The 15,375-nt window shown below is 38.8% G+C and overlaps 1 protein-coding gene across 3 annotated transcripts; it reads left to right on the forward strand.

Annotated features, from left to right (window-relative positions):
- The first annotated feature begins 12 nt into the window (after positions 1–12).
- On the forward strand, positions 13–14,908 carry CMC2 (C-X9-C motif containing 2). Of its 3 annotated transcripts, XM_082606379.1 has the most exons (4): positions 47–389; positions 6,516–6,631; positions 10,908–10,979; positions 14,522–14,908. In XM_082606379.1, the coding sequence occupies exons 2-4, from the start codon at positions 6,551–6,553 to the stop codon at positions 14,606–14,608; spliced, it is 240 nt and encodes a 79-aa protein (XP_082462505.1). In that variant the 5' UTR covers positions 47–389; positions 6,516–6,550; the 3' UTR covers positions 14,609–14,908. The 3 variants fall into 3 exon arrangements, with proteins under 3 accessions (XP_082462503.1, XP_082462504.1, XP_082462505.1); XM_082606377.1 differs by lacking the exon at positions 6,516–6,631 and having other exon boundaries at positions 13–389; XM_082606378.1 differs by lacking the exons at positions 6,516–6,631; positions 10,908–10,979 and having other exon boundaries at positions 13–389.
- Positions 14,909–15,375: the final 467 nt, after the last annotated feature.

Raw genomic sequence — 15,375 nt, forward strand, 5'->3', positions numbered from 1 at the left:
CACAGGGGACCGTGTGGGGAGAGCGACGGGAGTGAAACTCGCCGAGTCCCCGCCTCACTCTTCTTAGCAGAGAATATTGTTTGAATGCTTTAATCCCAGCCACGAAATCTGGCTCGTCGGTTCGACTTAAAGTTCAGGCTCTGCCGCGCCTTCGCGGACTCGCTCTCCCTCCCCCTACAGCGCCAGAAAATGGGCCTGTCCAGGCCGGATGGCGCATGCGCATCGGGCGGCGAGCGGTGGGGGCTGGCCGCGCGGGGTCAGGCGTGGAGGGCGCGGAACCTTCGCCACCCGGAGCTGTCCAGGCTCCGGCGCCCTGGTCGCCCGCTTTTGGGTGCAGAGTCTTCACCGGTGAATACCGCTTCCGCTCTCCGGGTGTGGCCGCCAGTCGGGTGAGTCTCGGGAGTCCGGGCCGTTCCGAGGAGCGCTCTCTTCGTGGCCGAGGTGTGAGGGGAGGCCGCGGGACACTCACCTGTCCCCCCTCACGTCCCCAACTCGCGCGCCCCGCTGTGTGCCATCCTGCCGGGACTTCGCGCCCGCCTGGGGGGTTGGGACCACTTCGCTGGGTGTTGCCGGGGCGTTGGATTCGTTCTGAGCTCCCCGCTCTCGGGCATTCTCTGGGACGCGCGCTGGTAGTTGAGAGCCGGCTTCGGTGTAGACTTTCACTGTCTGCGAGAATGAGCCCCGCCGCCGCCCTCGAGCCTGTGACATTGGGCGAGCTCCTCCTCACCACGAGCGTCAGCCTCCTCGCCTGTGAAATGGGTATAACCCAGCGCCTCGGTTGTGAGGAGGGGAGCCCTGAACACCGTGTCTGACGCGGTGAGCGCTCAGTACGTTGTGTGATTATTACTGTTACTGGGTATCTAGGCGTTTAGGATTTGCTTGTGGTAGGCGGGAGCCTGTTAGGGCGCGTCTCAGCTTCAGAGAAAGTTCCCACCAATCCGTCTTGCGATGCGAGAATCCAGTGAGATCACCCTCAGTACGCTTTGCAAGGAAAGTGACATTCAAATCTCGTTTATTGGGTTTCAAGATTACTGAGCTTGTCGTTTCACAGTAAGTGGTTTATGAAGAGTCTTCAGTAAATCCGAGTTCTGGAAGCCTTCATTTGAAGACTTAAATGCATAAAAGAAGTTTGCGCTGGCAAAGGAATTCTGTTGTGACACCCCTTGTGTCTCCTTTTCTATCCACACAGGCTTCTGCACTTGTTTGGTTGATTTAAAGTGACCCTCATTTCCCACCTTTTAAAAAAGAAACTATGTCGATGTCTGAATTAATTCTCAAATCCATGGTAATCCTATATTCAACGTGCAGCAAATATTTATTGGGCATTTACTATGTGCATTTAGGAGAATGTCCCTTCCCTCACTAGCCTGTGTGTTCGTTGAAGTTCACGGACTAATTTTGTTTCCTCTGAAATTCATGTGATCTGACAGTGCTCAGCACGAAGTAAGTGCTGATAAATATTAGTTCAGGGAAAGCTGCACCTGGGCCCATTCCTTAAGAAATTATGTGGGTTGCTCTCAGTAGCAGTGGGGCATGGTCTATACTCTGGGAGCACTTGTCACTTACTCAAAAGCATCTGTTTAGATTTGGTGACTTTGCAGCTGTGATAAGTAAAAGTGGGTAGGGTAGGTAGTCCCCTGCTATGTCTGCTACCTCTGCTGAATATGGTGCAGTTTGAAGTAGAGAAATACTCATTTAACTAATTCCGGTGCTTTCTGAAATTAGACTTAAAAGAATATCTTTTAGAAAGCATTAACAATTATTTTATCATTTTTCCTGGAGAAAAGATTCTTCAGACTATGAACAAGAGCTTTTCTGGCCTTGTTTTAAAATGACCTTAGAAATTATAATTGTAGTGTAAATTTCTTTCTGGTGGGGTCACACAATAGCAAAATCTTTCTAAAGAAAGCCTAAGTGGCATTAAAATATAGGGTTTCCCCCTTGTGATCATAGATCTGCTGAAATGTGTTATTAGAATGCTTCCTCCCTTTTCTTCACTAGTTAATGTATTTCTTACTCTCGTTTTTTTTTATTTTCTAAAATTGTGCCACCTGGTGGTTGAAATCTTCTGCCTATCATAGAATACTCGTTAGAAAAATTTTACCTCAGGGTCTTGGTAGAATAAGGTGAAGCAGTGAGTAAAATAAGACTATAGTTTTTATATCTTTAGTGAGGGCACCCTACTGCTTCAACCCTCCCAGCTTACCCCCAAGTAAAAGTTACAGTTGCTTTTCAGGGGCCTATTAGCCAGTTATCAAAATATCGAATTGTCACAGATGAACATTTTAAAGAGTTTAAGTGGACTGTTGTGGTATCAGTGTGTGCATACCTGAGGATTGGCATGGGGAAGGAAGAGTTGTAGCTGTGACAAGTAAACCGTTCTGATGGTTTCAAAATGCCAGTGTAAAAGTGGGACTGAAGTTTTGTGTTTGACTAAGTACTAACAGTTTGAATGGAATTTATCCCTCTCTTTCTCACTGCAAATACCCATACACAAAGTCTTGTCACCAATGAACGCTCCCTTCACCTTTGCTTCAATAGTGCGGCTGATGTTCATACTTACCTTGGTGCTGCCTTTTGAGATTGTTTTCTGTGTTATCAGTAGTAACAAGCGTTTATCCCTTGAGGGCAAATTTTATTTTTGGGAATGGCTTAAATTTAATTGTGAACTTAGATTTGAGAAGAAAGGTAAGGATGCAACCTAAGAATATACTCTGTAACATCCTTAATTAACTTAGCCAGTCTCTTGGGCACATTAGGACAGATAAATGAGAAGTTCACACAGCAGCCTGTTTCATTGTTGGACAGCTCCAGGACGATGACAACTGCCTCTGTAACTGCCACACTTTGGTTTCCAGTCCTGTCCTCGGACACATCTCAGAGTCAGTTCAGTTCAGCCTTTCCCATCCGGCGACAGGGCATTTCAGAGATACTAATAATGCTTTACCTTTGTCGCACTCACTCTTCACTATTTCAGATACTCTCACATATGTTATTTTAAACCTCATGTTATAGGTCAAGAGCTAATTCCATTTTATGGAAGAAGAGACTTAGGTCTCAGATTGAGTTAGCCAAAGTGATATAACTTGTGAATAGCTGTGTCCACAGCCTTTGCCTTCAGACCCACATCTTCTCCCTTCAAATCCATTACTTGTCATACTTAACCAGGCTGTTCTTTTTATCTGTCTCCTCTGTTGTGGGTTTCCCTAAGTTAGTAAATATTCCCAATTTCATGAATGGCTTCCTGTTTAAACCTAGTTTCAGAGCCATCTCCATCCTGAGCATTCCCCCTGGGGGTACTCAAATTGTCAGTATTCTGGACATGGCTGATTAGGACAAACATAATACTTTTCTTTTTCTTGATGTAGACAGATCCTCTCTTTCTAATAATATGGGATAATATTACATTGACTTCTTTGAACCTAGGCCTAGAATTAGTCCCTGTTGAAGTTGTAGCTAACCAGAGGTTCTTTGGGAAATAGTTTTTTTCTGTCTGAATTTATTTCGTTCACAAACTGCTGGGAAGTCATGTCCTTCCTATTTTGAATGCGGGAAAAATCTGTCACGGTGGGAGATACGTTGGGTAGTAACTCTGTCACTTACTGTGTGACCCGGGGATTAGTTTTGCTATGAAAATATGAGTAATGTGTATTTTGACCTACAGAAAAGCTCTTTCTTATGGTTCAACTGAACTTAAAAAGGTACCTACTTCCTCCGGTTATTGGGAGGATTATAAGACTTGTGCCTGCACGTGGTAAGTGTTCAAGAAATTATTTTCTACTCTAATAATGTGGATATATTCTTATGGCTTTGATGAGATTTAAAAAATAAGAATATGCAATATATATTTAGCTTTTATTCAGTTCATAAAACGTTACTTTGAGTTACAATAGTGTTACTAGAATAAGCTTTTAAAGATGACTACTGGAGGGTGTCAGCACTCATTTAAATGTGCTCTAAGAACAATGCCATTGTTTTAGAGTTATGTTTTGTATATTACACCCAGGAGTACGGCAGTGCATCTGCATATACACCAACAGTTAGCCAAAGCCGTAGATAGAGGGAAAGGGGAAGAAGAGAATATCTAACTAAAAAGAGAGGATGGAGGCAAGAGGGGAATGATTGATAAAGCAAGGAATTTGTTAGATAAGGGATAGGTAAGTGTTTAGAGCTTTAGGTTAAGTCACAGCTTTCACCAAGAAGAATAGGAAAAGGAAACTCTATGAAACCATTTTCTTGTTTGACACAATCACCTAGGATAAGTAGGTAGACAGGAAGATGTTTTATTGGCACCGTGACTCGGTCTACAGTAACGTATATATTTGATGTAAACTTTTGTGGAGGGAGGAAAAATATGTATCATGATATACATTTACGCTTATATACAAGGTGCATGTGTATATTTATCTCAGCAGCCAAGTGTGTTCTTAAGTTTTACCTTACCAGTGAGAGAGGCCATTCCAGTGCGTCAGAAGCTTGTTTCTGAACTGTAAAAGCACACATTTGAGGGCTGGTTGATAGAAATATGCAAAAATATTTTGTCAAATATATTTACGGAATAAAATGTTAATGGCGTTTTCTAGGTGACTAAACCAGCGTACATCTCCCTTCAGAAAAAATAAGCAAGGCAGAAGTAGGATAACTAATATATACATAAGTGTAGGTATATAATACTGGTATAATATTAGATGACTTAAATTGCTGTACTGTATGAGACCTCATTTTTCTGAGGCAAAATTTTTATATCATTGAAAAGACTTTGTCGTCAGTGACAGGCAGACAGAACTTGAACTTGGCTGCATTTCCAGTTTGCATTTCAAATACTCAAATACTTACTTGGCACAGCGGCCTGATTTGTGATCTTTAGCTGTGTGTGTGTGTGTGTGTGTGTGTGTGTGTGTGTATTTAGTAGTTAGTGGAACAGTGATCTTCTGATATTTTTATCACTTGAAATCTGAAATAGTAGATATTATAATTCTTTGCAATTATTTGTTTAGTCATTTTTAAGGATTTTATTTGTTGGGAGTGGGAGGTTGATGGGCAGTTTGAATTTCTTGGAACTTTTTTTAACAGCTTTATTAAGGTATAATTTACATACCATAGAATTCGCTCACTCTAAGTGAATTCAGTGATTTTAGTAAGCTTCTACAGTTGTGCAGCCATTACCACAATCCTATTTTAGAACATTTTCGTCCCCCAAAGTTTTCTTTGTGCCATTTGCATATTAATCCCCACTCTCACCTTTGGGCCTAGGCATTGATCAGCTTTTTGCCTCTACAAATTTGCCCTTTTTAGACATTGCATATAAATGGACTCATGCATTACAGTCTTTTGAATATGGCTTATTTCATTTAATTTAGTGCTTTTGAGGTTCCTCCCTGTTGGCACATGTATAAGTTCATTCTTTTTAATTGCTAGGTAGTATTATCCCATTGTATAGATATACCGATTTGTTTATCCATTACTTGATTATTAGACATTTGGATTGTTTCCAGTATTGACTATTATGAATAATGCTATGAACATTCACATATAAGTCTTTGTGGGGATATATGTTTTCATTTCTCCTGGGTGTGGTCTTAGGAGTGCAGTTTCCAGGTCATATGTTAAGTTTGTGTTTAGCTTCTTAAGAAACTGCCAAATTGTTTTCCAAAGTGTCTGTACTATTTACCGTTCCCAGTTGCAATGAGTAAGGTCCCTTTCCTCCACATCCTAACTGGTGCTTGGTATTGTCTGATTTTGTGATTATAGCTATTCTGGTGGATGTGTAGTAATCTTTTCTGAGTTAAAAAGAATAGGTTTAAGAAAAGAATAGGTGAATAGTGCTGCATAAATATAGCAAACACCTGAAAATGATGTTTTATCTTAGACCTTGGCTGCTAATTTTCTTCTTTGTGAAATGAAGCAATTAAACTTAATTTCAGGGATTTTAGGTTCTTGTTTTCATTGTAATAATTGCATTTTATGAGTATATATGCTAAATTTGAGGAAAAAATTTCCACATCTGCTTCTTGTTTCTCTTCATGGTTTAGTTAGATTTTCTCAGCCAGATGTTAGTTAGGAAGAAAGCAGTCTACATTAATTCACACTGATGTGAGACTGACTAATGGCCCTTTAACCCTTATACATTTAAAAAGGATTAATAGGCCAGTTCTCTTCATTCGTAGAATTTCATCTGAACAAAATGAGTTGTAATCAATTTCAGGAATGTGGGAAAAGTAATTGAAGTCAGGCTTATTAATATAGGCAAGCTGTTTCTGCTTGAGCACCTATTTCCAGGATTGGGTCTCTTGAGGAGTCCGCTTTTTTCTGAACCTGCATATTCTCTAAACACTCCTGATAACCTGCCAAATCTGTTAAGTCATTGGATAAGGAAGCTGAGGCTCAAGTTTAATAATTTGCCTAAGGTCAGCATTCTTTTCTGATAAAAGTCACTGCAGGTTCTTACTGAAAATAGTTTTAGGTCGCATTAACAAGTACAGTCACACATATTCAAGACACTCTTGTATCCACAGGTTGCTCTGCTGTGCTCCATCTCCTTCTCCTAAAGATGCATCCTGACTTATCTCCACACTTGCATACTGAAGAATGCAACGTCTTGATTAACTTGCTTAAGGAATGTCACAAAAATGTAAGAGTTCAGAAAATGACCATAAAGCAAAAATGAAACCTAGGTACAGCACAATGATGTAAAACGTTATCTCCATTAATGGAAGGAAATGATAATGTCTTAGTTATGGGTCTTAGCTTAGTAAAGATTGATGCTTGTGATCTTTTTTTTTTTTTTTTTTTTTTGCTGTACGCGGGCCTCTCACTGTTGTGGCCTCTCCCGTTGTGGAGCACAGGCTCTGGACGCGCAGGCTCAGCGGCCATGGCTCACGGGCCCAGCCGCTCCTCGGCATGTGGGATCTTCCCGGACCAGGGCACGAACCCATGTCCCCTGCATCGGCAGGCGGACTCTCAACCACTGCGCCACCAGGGAAGCCCTTGTGATCTTTTTAGAAACCACTTCCCTTTATGATGAGTAGAAATCAAGCATGGTAGTGTATTAGGGAGCTTCTGAAATGATATATAGTAATTGGAATCCCTGTTCCTTGTTCCTTGACTTCTACAGTTCTGTGTTTAAAGGAAGTTGAAACATTTTTTATAATTATATGTTAACTAGATTTAAATTATGACTGGCCTAATTTGACAGGTTTACTTAGTTGTTAGTGGAATGGAAATAAAATTCCATGGTTAAAACCAAAATAGAAAATAAGCCCAGTTTTGGAATGCGTTAAATTAATCTGATATTTTTCCCATTGTCAAATATTTAGCTTTTTTTCATGTATTTGATGTATGAGACAGTTATAAGGAGCATTTGTGTTTTTCTTTAACTTTGCATGATGCATTATTTCCTTCATGTTATTCATAAACTGTAGATATATCAGATTCCAATAATAGTATTATTTAAAGGAGTAAAATTTTAAGACTAAAAGTAAGGTAGTAAGGAATGCCAATGACCTGTGAAGTCAGGTATTTATACTGGTTCAAAGAATGTTGTTGATGACAATATACTTTTCGGTAAACTATTTCTGCCATACATCTAGATTAAGAATTGATACTGTGGGATTGACATATATTCACTAATATGTATAAAATAGATAATTAATAAGAATTGATATTGTAAGTCTTTTTAACTTTAGCCATTCTATGGATGTGTCATAGTATATTATTTGGTTTTAAATTGTGTTTCCTTGGGGGCTGATGACTTTAAGCATCTTTTCATGTACTTATTGGCCATTCATATAACGTCTTTTGCCCATATTTTAAAATTGGGTTGTTTTGTCTTGTTATTGAGTTGTAAGAATTCTTTTTATCATTTGGCATACAAGTTCTGTGTCTCATAAGTGTATTGTGAATATTTTCTCCCAGTCTGTGGCATCCTTTTTTATTTTCTTAAAGATGTGTTACAAAGAGCCGTTTGTAAGTTTGATGAAGTCTAATTTACCAGTTTTTTCTTCTATTGTTTATGTTTTTTGTGTTCTAAGGATCTTTGTATATTTCCTGGTCACAAAGATTTTCTCCTGTTTTTTCTTCTAGAAGTTTTATAGTTTTACCTTTTAAAATTTAGGTCTGTGATTCAAGTTAATTTTTGTGTACGGTGTGAGGTATGAGTCAAGGTTTATTTCTCTCCCTGTGGATACCCAGTTATTCCAGCACCATTTGTTGAAGAGACTGTCCTTTCCCCACTAAATTACCTTGGTGGCTTTGTCAAAAATCAGCTGACCATATGTGAATGGGTCTACTTCTGGGCTCTCTAGTCTGTTCCACTGATTTATATGTCTGCTCTTAACACCAATTGATTCCAGCATTATCTTACTGGGGCCACCTGGTCCCATGACTGTTTTGTCCTCTTTTCTGTCCCAATTCACCTTCCATGCTGCATCTGGAGTGCTCTCTCAGACGTAAGTTTAATCACTGTTCCCCTTAATGGCTCCCTTTGCCTGTAGAATAAACTCTAAAATTTCTTTGTGTTTCGAGGCCTTCATGTACTGGCCCCTACTTACTCTTGGGCTTGACTACACGCCCCCGCGCCCCTCATCCTTCCTGCGTATTCTTGTCTGCAGTTGTACTGGAGCATGTTTTTGTCTTCTAAGCCTTTGTACTTGCTTTTTTCCTATGCTTAACTTAGAGCCTTCCTCACTGTCTCAACTTCTCATTTGCTTGATCAGGTTTTATCATCCTCCAGGCTTTATTCTGCTTAATTTGTCATTTCCACTTCCTTTTCTTTCCTGGCCCGGATTCTCTGTACTCCAGTAATACTGTATATAATAGATTTCCTACGTTATGGCAGTTACTCTTACACTTTTTCGTCTCAGGACTCCTTCACACTCTTAAAAGTTATTGAGGACCCCAAAGAACTTTTGTTTATGTGGACTATATCTACCAGTATTTAGTGAATTAGAAATTTAAACTGAGAAATTGAAAAATACTAATTTATTTAAAAATTATAATAATAAACCCATTACATGTTAATAGTTATTTTTCATAAAAAAGACCTTGTTTTCCAAAACAAAAAAATGGTGGAAAGAGTGGCATTGCTTTTGCATTTTTGCAGTTCTCTTTAATGTTTAGTTTAATAGAATACAGCTGGATTCTCATATCTGTCTCTGCACTCAATCTGTGGTGATACTACACTTCATGTAGCCTCTGGAAAAATCCACTGTACCCTTGTGAGAGAATGAAAGTGAGCAAAGCAAATAAGATCTTCAATTATTAGGAAGATAGATTTTACCTTCCCCTGGAAAGGTCTTGGGTAGCCCTGGGGACTACACTTTGAGAACCGCTGCTTTATAGCAGTCACTTCATGATTTGTCTCTTTTCCTCTGACTCTGAGCTATGAGAGTAGGGCCCAGGTCCACCTGGCTCACTGTTGTGTCCCTAGTGCCTGGGACACTGTCTTCCAGACACCGACTAATTGATTCACTTATTCAATCAGTTGCTCTACCAGTTTGTTCTCTATAAACAGACACCAGGCACTGGAGGCTTATGCACGTGTATACAAGAGAAGTGCAGTCCATGGGCATTTCTTTTACCAATTCCACTGGGGCGTTTTTCACATAATGTCACAAGAGTATAATTCTCATTTGGGCTAATGTTGAGGTGAAAGTGAAAATATAAATTAGTTTTTGTCTTGAATTTTTAAAATAAGATGTATGTGTATGGGATGATATGAATAAATATAAACTAAACTATGAAATATTGCCTTACATTCTAAAAGTTTAACCCTTTCTGGTATTTCTGTTTGGCCAGAAGGTGTGTGAAAAAGCATTGTCCCTGTTTGTTGTCAAGGAGGTAGTTTATACACAGGAAATATTTATCCTGAAAAGGTAATTAGGTAATCAGTAGGAGATCTTAAATGCTTGCCAGAAAAACTATGACCATTTATTCAGTGTGGACCAGAAAAGTACATTTAAAGTGGTGAAGAAACAGGGAAAAAAGAAGTAGCATGACTATTGCTAATTATGCGTTGTCTGGTTTCCATGAAATCCTTAATTAGAAAGAAAAGGAAAAGACGTGCCTATTGTTACAAATTCAGCATTTATGGCATGTCATTATAGGAGATCACCATGCTGTCTGACCTACCCATAAAAATCGTGACATGCAAGCACACTAATTATGGCCCTACTAAAATTCAGGTTCTTGATGTCAGTCTTTATCTGCTTTGGAGCATATATACTTTTTGCCATGATAATAGTCACAGGACTTGAAACCACTAGAAGATTTTTATTTTTGCTTTTCAAACAAAGCAGACTTTGAATTCAGACATTGATTTTCTTATCTTGTGAATTACTGGCTTGGTTATGTGGCCCTTACAGGCCATCTAATAATAGTGTTATGTGTTTCTAATTTATTTTGATGACATTTTGAATGGAGGCAAATGAGAGAATGGCTTTGGCACCAAGCTTTCCATAAGTAACTCTTCTATGGGACAGGAATGTTTGCTCGTGAAGGAAGTTACTGGTCGTGTCAATATGGCTACACTACCCTTTGACATCACTCTATAATAGAGGATGGATAACATGCCCTTAAAGAAAGGGGATTGGGTAATAAAATGCTTTTCACTCGGTCATTGTGAGGTTTTGGCAGGTTAATAGTCTTCTCTTTTATCAAAGAAAAGTCTTTTTATTTTTCATTTCTACCTATAGAGCATTTATTCCTCTTTTGTAGGAATGCCAAGATACGCCTGTTTATTTGTATATTTTATACTTGTGACTTAACTATTTGCTTAACTATTAACTGTTTGCTTACTGACAAGATGACCCATTAAACCCATTTCTGTAGGAATAAGTGTTTCAATTCTGTGTGCCAGAGACCTTAGCATATTATGGGATGAAATATTTTACGCCTTTTCTTCCTTTTAGCACAGCATTCTGAAATTTTTTGGTCATTGCAATGATCTTGATCGGGAGATGAGAAAATGCTTGAAGAATGAGGTAAGGAAAATGTTAAAGGATGGAAATGGTTGAACAATAGAAAAGAACATCTTGGAACAATATTAAGTTTTTTGCAAATTTTTGTATAACATCAAAAATTGACTTTATATGTATGTCTTCGCCTAAAACCAAGAGGAGAAATGAAAGTGTCTTCTGGGGACAGTTTTGGGACATTGCTGATGTTTTTTTGCATGTACATAAATGAAAACAACTATCTTATAATAGTCACTGTAACTCCTTTGGATGAATTTTTAAGGTTTAGGACATTGAATCTGTTCAGCAGAAAGACTTGTCAGTCAGTGTTTATCTATAGCAGGTAACTAAAACTCTCTGGGCCTCAATTTCCTTGTATAACATGAGGAGGCTAGACTTAGGCTCTTCTCAGCTTTAAAATTTTGAACTTCTTTATAATTATAGTATGTACAACCCATAGGGATCTAGTTTGACTTGTTTGGAAAGACTCGTTTCCTGAATAGAGTTTTAGGCTATGACTTGGACTTGGGCAAACAACCAAAGTTTATTGTCTTTTTGCAGGTACTGCAAACTGAACAGAGTGCATTTTAAATCTTTGAAAAGAAATTTAATTCCATTTCTGTTTTGTTCATCAGATATTTTAGGTCCAGAACCTTTAAAAATATATAACTACTAAAAATCTGCCCTCCAATTTGCGTTTTCTGTACTTTTGAACTTTTTTTCCCCTATGAGCCTCATATTGAAAGGTATTAGATATGATATTTGAAGCCATTCAGCATCTATGAATCATTTTTTGTGTTTTCCACTTTGGGGCTCTCCCCCCCTACACCCCCGCCTTCCTGGAATCCCTTTACAGCATCTTTCCTGTTTGAAAAACTTCCTGGAGTTGTAATAATTTTCTTTGTGTGAACAAATGGGTATAAGTGTTTTAAACTGATTTTTGAAAAGAGTTTTTTCATCATATGTAAATGGTAGTTTATATGGAAACTAAACCTAGGGCTGTGTTCCTGTTTTAGTAAGATTATGGAAAAATAAAACCCATAGTGTTTTATTTGGTATAGCTGTTTGTTTCTTACATGCTTTCAGTTGTATAAGATAGCTTTTTTCCTAAGTTTAGATTTTTTTTTTGCCCTTACAGTTCAGTGATTTTGCCATTGGTTTGGTGATTAGATCCTCATATGAAATTTTTTTTTCCTATTTGGTAGAAGAACGTGTGGATATTTTTCTTATTTTGTCTGAGTCTGTTTTCGTATAAATGTCAGGTTTTCTCCTTGACTACTTTCTAAGCCCTCTATGTAGTTTTTTATATTGCTTCATTACCTGATTTATAGATGTTTTTCTGTCTGTTCTTTCATCCTTCAATTTTCCGAACCTGTGCTCATTTATTTCCTCTCTGCTTTTAATGCTTCCCAGTTTCCCATTTACTGCTTCTAATGCTCTCCTCCTACCATTTCCTTCATGTGTCATTTAAGTACTTCATTCTTTGAAGCTTTTAACTAGAAAAAAGGTCCGGCCAGTTCTTTCTGATGCTCTCTTTTCTGCTTTGTTGCTGCTTTTGTTCTTTTTATTTAAATAATCGCTAATACTACTTTTGCAGCATCCTCTTTTGTCCCTCTTACTTGTTTTGTTTGGTTTGGTTTTTGGCTAATTGACCTTCCATGCTGTCTGTGTTGTTTGGTGGTGTTTTGTGAATAACATTATAGTTATCCTTTTTTTTTCTTCTTTTATTCAGGGGCCACGTTGACTCCCTTTGGAGATACCGTAACATGTATTTTAATATAGACTCTGTTTTAACTTGCTTTATGACTTATTTTATTGGCTTGCTACAGAGTATTGTCTTCTGAAGACTTACCCATTAGACCCTCCTTTGAACCTGATTGTTGGAGGCTTCATATGATTAAAGAGGGATATCAAATATTTTTCTCAGAGCACATATCCCTCCATGTTCTACAACTTTTTTTTTAACCTTTTAAAGCAATGAAACACCCTTCCCCTCTCCCCCTGACAGTCTTATGAAGAAAATTAATGTATGACGGATAAAAGGAATGTTTTGGTTAAAGGGACCTGTTGTTTCATCTGTTATTTGAAATGGCCCTTTGATGAGGAAAAAAAAAGTTTGAAAACTGCTACTATTCCAGAAAATATGTTAGAACTCTTCAGTCAAAACTTTAGACCTAGAAAACTTCTTAAAGATTATCTAGCCCAACTCCTTACATTTGAGCTTACTGGCCCAGAAGATGAAGTACCTCAAAGGTGTTAACCTCAGGACTCAGGGGAGGGCAGCCAGAGTCCCTGGTTAGTGCTGTCACTAATCTTTTGTTTCTGTGGCTTCTTTCCATATCCCTGACAGCTGAAAGATTTTGATGTCCACTTATTCACATGTACTCAGTTTTTTCAACTTGAATTTGCTTTTCCTTTTTTTCCACTCTGCCTAAGAACCCCTCTTGCACCTTTAAAATGTCTTTATTGGTGTATATATTGTAAGCATGTAAATATACACTTATGAAACCACTTATATTCAAGTTTCTCTGCTTTAAACAAGTACTTTTTCTCAGTGCCAGGCTCTGGGTTTCCTGTTAGTTATAACCTGCTGGCCAGATCAGAACACTAGGCTAAAATCCTCCAAGGTGAAAACTACATTTAGATTCAACCGATTACAGAAACATAAGATTTGGGGAGAATTGGGTTTGATGACTATTCATGATGAAAAAATCCTAGGAAGTTCAGCTGACTATAAGTTTCCATATGAACCATTAGGATAATATGGTTACTAACAGCCAGTTACTCTTTTGGCAATATTTATAGAAATATGATGTGTCTAGGTCATAAGAACTAGTAGGCCCACTGTAGTCCATATCTGCCGGACTTTGTTTAGAGCACTGGAGTATTTAATTCTGGTGTGGTATTTTTTTTATAAGGGGTTATTCATATTAAAGTGTTGTATAAAAGGCACTTTACAGATAAGCCTTTAGAAGGCAGAAGCTATGTTCTGTGGAACAGTTGTAGAAACCAGCAGCGTTCAGCCTGTAAAAGAGATAGTGAGTGGGTTACCTGTAATCAGGTATTTGGAAGATTGTAGCAGGCAAGGAGAAATAGAGGGAAGTAGGAGAATTTACAGGGAAACGCTTATTGTTTCAACACGAGAAGCTCTGGAACAAGTAGAAGTGTCCAACAGTTAAACAGGCTGCCTCTCAGAGTAGGGAGCCTCCTGATTAAGAAGTGTTCAAGTAGAGGTTAGATGACACGCTAGGTTGTGAGCTTCTGGAGAACAGGGACAGGACTCATCCACCCTAAATATTTATTGAATTCACATTTTGGGAGGAAATTAACTCAGCAAATATCTCTGCACCTACAAGGAGTTAGCTGCTGTACTGTATTGAATGAAATTTTACTAGATGGCCTCTAAGGTCACTGTTTCCAATCTCAGATTCAGTGAAATAAGAGCCATGTAGAAATTTTGTCAGTGAAAATGTTATTTTTATTTTGCAAATATATCTAAATATTTAACGTATGTAAATGATGACGTAATCTATTGTCTCTTTTCTCCCCCCCTTCCTTTTATTTTCTAGTACATGGAAAAGAGGAACAAGAGCAGGGAGCGTGGCAATGCAATGCGAAAGAGACTTTTTAATCCTCCAGAGGAATCTGAAAAATAGATCATATTTTCATTGGATGCCTTGGCTGAGAGAAGACCCGAAGACTCTTGGGTGGTAGTTGAAGGAATCCCGTTGCATTTGGTCTTCAGAATCCTTTGAGTAGAAAGTGACCCATGAGAAATCGAGCCTTGGAGAAGTATGGAAACCCTGGATCTGGAATGTTGGTTGGGCAGAGCTGTTAGTACTCTCTCTCCTCTTCCAGCGCACCTGAGACTTCTAACATGTTTGTTCCCTTTGCCTATGGCCTGTTGACATTTGAGTAACTTATCTCCCTCAATAAAATCATTGATTCTAATCATATTTTCTCTGTTCTCTTAGACTCTCTTGGAATTAGGGCAAAATGGTGCCGTTAGACTTCTCTTTTTGCAGTGTGGCAGTTCTGGAGCCTAAACGTTGAAGGCACAGCTAGGGCAGACAGAGTTTAGGGAAATCCCGGCTGCGTTAACTCTATGAAAATCTTCCAGCTTTATTGTTTTTAAAGAGCTCTTTTCCAAAAGGTTAAATGTTTAGCACTGATAAAATTGTGTCTGGCTAGGATTTAAGTCTGAGCAGACTTAGCTTCTCTGTTTGGTTGAAGGTGCCCACCCTGGGTGCCAGTTGTCTCGTGGACATCAACCTTAGGCCCGCGTGCCTCCTCTTTGCTGGGCACAGGGCCCTTCTTCCCAGACTCATTTCTAGCAGCCATCCTGCCAGTGTTCCTTTTGCCGGGTGTTTCTGAGACCTGTGAAAGTCTGGAAGCCAGCTTCCAGCCATGGCCACAGCAGGGC

Source organism: Mesoplodon mirus (assembly GCF_964341445.2).
Source record: "Mesoplodon mirus genome assembly, chromosome: 19".
Lineage (NCBI taxonomy): Eukaryota > Metazoa > Chordata > Mammalia > Artiodactyla > Ziphiidae > Mesoplodon > Mesoplodon mirus.

Excerpts from the sequence above, each read along its gene's own strand:
- CMC2 (XM_082606377.1), top strand. The coding sequence starts at position 216 with ATGCGCATCGGGCGGCGAGCGGTGGGGGCTGGCCGCGCGGGGTCAGGC. Across the intron at positions 390-10,907 it reads CGGGTGTGGCCGCCAGTCGG|CACAGCATTCTGAAATTTTT; the intron begins GTGAGTCTCGGG and ends TCTTCCTTTTAG. Across the intron at positions 10,980-14,521 it reads GAAAATGCTTGAAGAATGAG|TACATGGAAAAGAGGAACAA; the intron begins GTAAGGAAAATG and ends TTTATTTTCTAG.